Raw genomic sequence first — 6,000 nt, forward strand, 5'->3', positions numbered from 1 at the left:
GGTAAAGCAGGGCCCCTAATATCCCCACTCTCAAAAGATACCCCAAATCTCTTTTCTCTCCTTTCCACGGTGTCAGTTACCATTCTTCTTGCAGGCAGGACACAGGTCTTATTTGGGCAGCCTTGTTTTTAAGGTACAGCTAAGTTGATGCTTTTTGTTTACACATCAAAGACATTGCCTATTCTATCTGCCCTCAGCTAAAACAGTTCTCTGGGGTCTCACCCTTACATTAGCTCAGCAATTGCTACAAACTACACTGCTTTCATAATTGCAGTCTTGATCTGATTCATCTTCCAAATACTATTACAGGGGCAATTTTCATAGCCTGATGCTTTGAGTGTGCCACTCATGTTTGTTCTTCTGTTCACCACTACTCCATTCTCTTCCAAATAAAATGAAAGGTGTCTTTATACACAGCACTTGAGCAGGCAGGATGAGTTGAATGGCAAATGGGTGCCTTTTGCAGGTTTTGAACACCCTCTTCATGCTTCCCATCAAGTATCTTCCTGTTTGCCCTTGTAATTCCTCCCTGGGATTATTTCCCTGGTCAGAACTGCAGAGAAGCTTTGCTCATCTCTCCTAAATGCCTTCTAAAATCTCCCTTGCTGTTGAAATGGCCAGGCTGCCAGCGTGCTGTGCCTGCTCTCTACCCAGCTGACCATTCGCTTGTGCTCCACCCTGTGTATGACCCATCTCTTGCTTCTTGCCAGGTATTTCATGCATAAACTCCACATGGTGCTGACAGTCCTTCTACTCCACCTCTGGAGCAAGTACATGTGCAGCAGCAACACCCAGGTCAGGGATCCCAGGTCTATGACAGTGCAATAATTAATGATAACTTTAATGATGTCAAGAACTCAACTTGCTGCGGTTGAACCTACACCTTGTCTTGTGGTGGATCTTACCAAGTTTCTCTGATGAAAGACAGAAATACAAATTTCACTTTATTTCAAGGGTAGAACTCAAGCACACCCGTTGAGTACTCAAAAGGCCAAAATATGAATGCAAACCCTGAGCTACATCACTTGGGGCGGTGCTTTTCAAGAGTAAATCTCTCAGTGGACCCAACACTGGCAAATAGGACAGACAGCATTCCAGGTGTCAGTGAGTAGTTAAGCCATGAGCACTTTGGACACAGATGAAAGTTACCACTGTCTTGATTCTTGGTCAAGGATTCTTATGCATTTGTAGTTTCTTTCTCTCTTGTGCAAATAAGCCCATCTGTGCTGACTTAGTCTCAGCTTTATGACCTAGTTAGGTAAAAGATAACATCCAGACTCTAAGTATGCTTTTTAAAACACACTCTTAAAAATATCAAAACCCTCTCTCTTCTTTTCGAATGGAATCTTGCTTGTGATCATAGCAAATGAAAGACTGGAAAGGACAAAAATGCCCTCAAATATCAGGTAGTCAGCTTTGCAGTTGCTAAGAAGTTGTTTTGCTCTGTTGAGTTTACTGTGTCACCAAAACCCTACCACCCATATCTATACAAAGCCTGCTTTGTCTCATCAAGGCTACTGAGATGTTCCTGATCTTGGCAAGAGCTAGGTGTACCAGAAGCATTTTACTGAAAGCACAAAAAATTTACAATAGCAGAAAGAAATATTATTTTAAGCCTCTTACTGGAAAGATGAAGGTCAGAGTCCTTCCTTCTGCTAAAGCAGCACCCAAAAATATCCTATTCACAGGATCCATTTTATGACCTTGAAAATTGCACCTAAAAATCCCCATATAAAACAAATTTCAAAGTGACTCAACTACTGCTTGAATATAAGGAAGGGTTTGCGGGGTTAAGTTGTTGGTAATTTGGAGATCTCAGCTTCCTGACAGAAGAGGCAACTATATACACCCATACACAGACATGGAGGTAATTCCTTGTAGTTAGTCTGTCAGATCTGCTTCCTTTCTACAAAGCAAACTCAATCCGTACAATCATCCAAGTCACTTATTTCTTGTATTCACCAGGAAAGGGATCTGGCAACATTTCTTCACAAAGAGCACATATTTTCCCCTATTAACTTCCTCAAAAAATCAGAGCAATGTTATTCTGGGAAACCATGCATAGACAATTGGGGCCAGTGGTTTGAATGAAAAAGCCAAGATTACATTATTGCTTCACCTGTAAGTGTAGTATAACATCTGCTGGAGTCTGTCGCTCTAACAGTGCCATGGGCTCATATGGTAAACCAACAGGTGCTTGCATGCCCACTCCCCTGGATCTTCTGCTCTAGCTGTAGGATATTAATAAATTTTGAATATGTCACAATCCCAATGAATAGGATTTCAATATACACTTAAAAACATAAAAGTAAATTTCTGGTTGACAGAGGCGGTAATAGGTCTGTAATGGCTGAAGTAAGAATTGCCACCTATGTTGCTGGGATTACACGTTTTTAATCAGCTACCAAAAAAGCATAATTTCCAGCTTTTTACCCAAGTGACCTTAATTTTCACAGGGGAAAACAGCTGACAGTGGAAAAGATGTACCCTAATAAGCAAAAGCAAACCCCCCTACCTTCTGTCAGATGCTCTCACAGCTGTTGCAGAAGATAGTGTAGCATTTCACAGAGTGGTAGCATGTGAGGAAGCCAAGGCCCTGAAAGTTGGGCAGCTACAGAAAGAACCCTGCTGATAGCAGCCTGTGGCTGTGCAAGATCAAGGTTTCAGACCAAACAGCCACTGAAGCAGTATTGCCTGAAGGCTCTGTCATCTCCGCTGCTTACATTGAATACTTCTAGTCCAAGTTTTCAGTGGTTTTCTAATCTCATGTATAGAAGGCAGCACATTCTTTTACCTTTGAAAACTTCAGACAAAGATTTCACACCACAGGCTGCCACAGGAGCACAGAAATGGCCAGCAACTGTATTTATATGCCAGCCAGCTCTATTTCCCTAACAGCACCTAGTGCCAGAAGTCTGTCTCGAAGAGGTGGTACCCGAAAGCAGGGGAGGGAGCTGGGGTCTCCATGAGCAGGGAGGTGAGGTGGGAGCACCTGCCCTTAGCTCCGGGTGGGATGCACAGCTTTAAAACAAGCCGGGAGAGCAACCTCCCCCAGACAGAGATACCCAGGAAAGTGGGGGGAGAGAGAACGAATGAGCAAGAGAAGTGTTTGCCTCTTCATTCATCTCGCAGACAGCAGCCTGTTACCCTTTAGCACCCATGCTACAAGCCTGTCGGACACCAAACGGCGGCGTACTCCCGGCGCTATCTCCGCTCCCCCTCCGAGAGCCCATGTTGCCTTCCATCTCTCCATCTGTATACCAGGCTCTGCTTAACAGGGCGGGCGACCTCTCACCGCCGCTGCCTGGCACCTGCGGCGTGTTGGGCATGCAGCCCGCCGGCAATTCCCCTGGCACCCGGCCTGCGCCCGGCCGCGCGGTGCCTCCTCTCTTGCGAAAGACGCCTGGTTCTCTCCCGCAGCATGTGAGCTCGGCCCGGCTGGTAACGAGTAATTGCGGGCTTGCCCGAGCTACCGTTTGCGAGGTCTAGGAGGCACACAGATGCACCCATGGTCCATCTGTGTTAGCCTCAGGCAGCTCCCTTCAGCCCGGCCGTACGATCCTGCCTTCTGCCAGGTCAGCCCCGTTTTGCTGATAACATTCAGGAGGGATTTTGCGATGTTAGGTTCCAGACAATCTTTAATTGTAATAATACTTTGGCTTTAGCTCCAAGTTTTGTTTTAAATTCCTAAGAAGAAATGAGCTGTGTACCTTCCCCTCTAAAAAAAAAAAAAATAAAAAATAATCCAAACCAACAGCTATTTCTTTTAAGATGAATAAGGAGTCCCTGGAATTTCTCATCTAATCACACATATCTCAGAGTGAAGGAGACACTTGACCTCCTGATTGATACATGTATTCTAAACGGCCATCAGAAATTCTTCCCAGATAAGATCCCATTCATATGCTAATACCTATAACAGACTGGCAGACAGCAGCCTATCTTGGAGCCCTGTTACCTCCCTGTCACTTGTGCCACTGCTCCTCGTTCTGCACAAACTACAGCATTTTAAATGTTGAAAAAGAAGAAAGAGCCATACAAACAAAACAGTCCTTCAAAATTTACTCCAAAGACATTAGGAACGTCGCACTGTGGTTTTTCTTTGACGTGGAGAAACACACATCTTTTAATTTAAAATTCTCAGTTCACTTCTCACTTTTTAATACCCGTTTCTGTCTCTCATCTGTCATCTTTCCTCAGAATCACCAGAAATCTGTCACTTGGAAAGAGGCACCGAAACTTCACTGAAGATCTCTGCAGTCCTCTCCGCTTGCCTTTTCCCCCTGGAAATACTTTTAAACGCATTTTCTGAGGGAACATGTGTCCTCTTACGTTGTCAGCCCAGTCACAGGAGAGTGAACCCTCGGGTAAAGACAGAGGAAGAGCAGAGCAAACTGAAAAGCGGCAGTACCTACCTGGAGCCCACCTCAGCGCCCAGCACCATTCGCAGCAGCGGCAACGTTTCGGGGCAGCAACCTAATGCATTTTCCTCTCTACCGCGCTGCTGAAGGAGAGTTGAGCAACTCCTCACACTGCTGCTTGGAGCAACAGCTCACCCAAGCCTTAACCCCCTCTCCTGGCTGTTTGCTTTTTTTCCTACTCCACCCCCCCACCCCGAGTTTTTGACCACTGAAACCTGCAATTAGCACCAGCTAAGCTAAAGCCTCTGCCCTAAATCGACATTTCAGGGCGCTGAGCTCCTCGCCGGCACCGCGCTGCTCTTCTTCCACTCTTAGACCCGACTTGCTGCCTACAAACTCGATAAGGCTGCAGGAGCTCAGGAACACGCTCTGAAACTCGGACAGGGGGGAAATTGGTCTGTAATCCCCAGCCTGGGTGGGTTTTTTTTAAGCCCCCTCCCCTTCCTCCTCCCTTTCTCTCCTCGCTCACAGTAGCAAGGTTGTCTCTTGTCTACTCCCCGCCTTAAACTCACCAAACCAGATTTTTACTCCCAACACCTTCCCGTAAATCTGAACTGAAATTTTACCCTGCTCGCTGAGCCTTGCCTGGCCGAGGGCCAGTGCAGCATTCCTGTTGTTTTAAGAGGGCAGATTAAAAAAAAAAAGGACGAAAGGAAGAAAAGAGAGAAGGAAACATGGAGAGGTGCAAAGGCTGGGAGGAAGCAAACTTTTAGAACAGCTTTACTAAAAATGCTATGGGAGGGAATGATTCCCTTTTATCTTTAAAAGGCTAAACCTTTAACCATCTTAGCTTTTGATGAGTTTTTTTTGGCAGTGTCAGTCATCAGCCGTCTGTATCCTCTAGATGGATGAAGATTTGAAAAGGAAATAAACCGCTGGTACTCACCTGAACGACAGCATCGCCGGCATCAGCATAGCAGGGAGAGAAGCCTACACCTTTGCCTGATCCAGTCACCCCAAAGCAGTGGTACCGCTGGTTAAAGAAGAGCCACATTTTACTCTTTTCTGACCTAAAGTTACACGTGGTTTCTAAAAAAGGAACAAAAAAGAAACCAGTTTATTACCAAAAAAACAAAACAAAACAAAACAAAACCCAAAAAACGACGACAACCCAAAAAAACCCAAACAAAGACCAAACCAAAACAAAACAAACCCCCCAAAATAAAGAGCAGCCAAGCCTTGTTTTAACCTCCGGGTGATCCCTCTGACCGTTGTCTGGAACTCTTAAAGAAATAACGAAGCATGACTGTAAACTTTCTCACCCCCCTTTTACACTACCTGTCTGTGCCTGGCTATGGGCTTTGATGTATTGAAACAAAGCACAAGACCTGTTTATAGTAAATGAACCCAACCAACAGAGAGCTCTAATTCAGACTTGTGACTAAACAAACTGGAACAGGAAGCACACACCAGCAGATTTTTTTTTTTTTTTTTTCTGTAAGTAGTAATTCCGGCTCGCATTGTCATGCAACAGAAAAAAAAAAAAAAAATACAGGTTTCAGCTTCTCCCTTCAGTCACTTTTGTTCAAAAGCAGTTCTTTCTTTTCTGGAAAGTTATTACAGTCAATGTTCTATCACA

General features: G+C 44.9%; 1 protein-coding gene across 2 annotated transcripts in view; it reads right to left on the minus strand.

Moving 5' to 3' along the window:
• RBM47 (RNA binding motif protein 47) overlaps positions 1–4,570 on the minus strand; it is an 80,917-nt gene extending 76,347 nt beyond the window's left edge. For both annotated transcript variants that reach the window (XM_061379933.1, XM_061379931.1), the window contains exon 1: positions 4,416–4,570. In XM_061379933.1, the coding sequence (XP_061235917.1) occupies positions 4,416–4,444 (29 nt within the window). In that variant the 5' untranslated portion in view covers positions 4,445–4,570. The remainder of the gene's footprint in view (positions 1–4,415) is intronic.
• Positions 4,571–6,000: the final 1,430 nt, after the last annotated feature.

This window comes from Neopsephotus bourkii, unplaced genomic scaffold (assembly GCF_033783945.1).
Source record: "Neopsephotus bourkii isolate Nb327-2 ecotype Australia unplaced genomic scaffold, CSIRO-AGI_Nbou_v1 NB_1780, whole genome shotgun sequence".
Taxonomy (NCBI): domain Eukaryota; kingdom Metazoa; phylum Chordata; class Aves; order Psittaciformes; family Psittacidae; genus Neopsephotus; species Neopsephotus bourkii.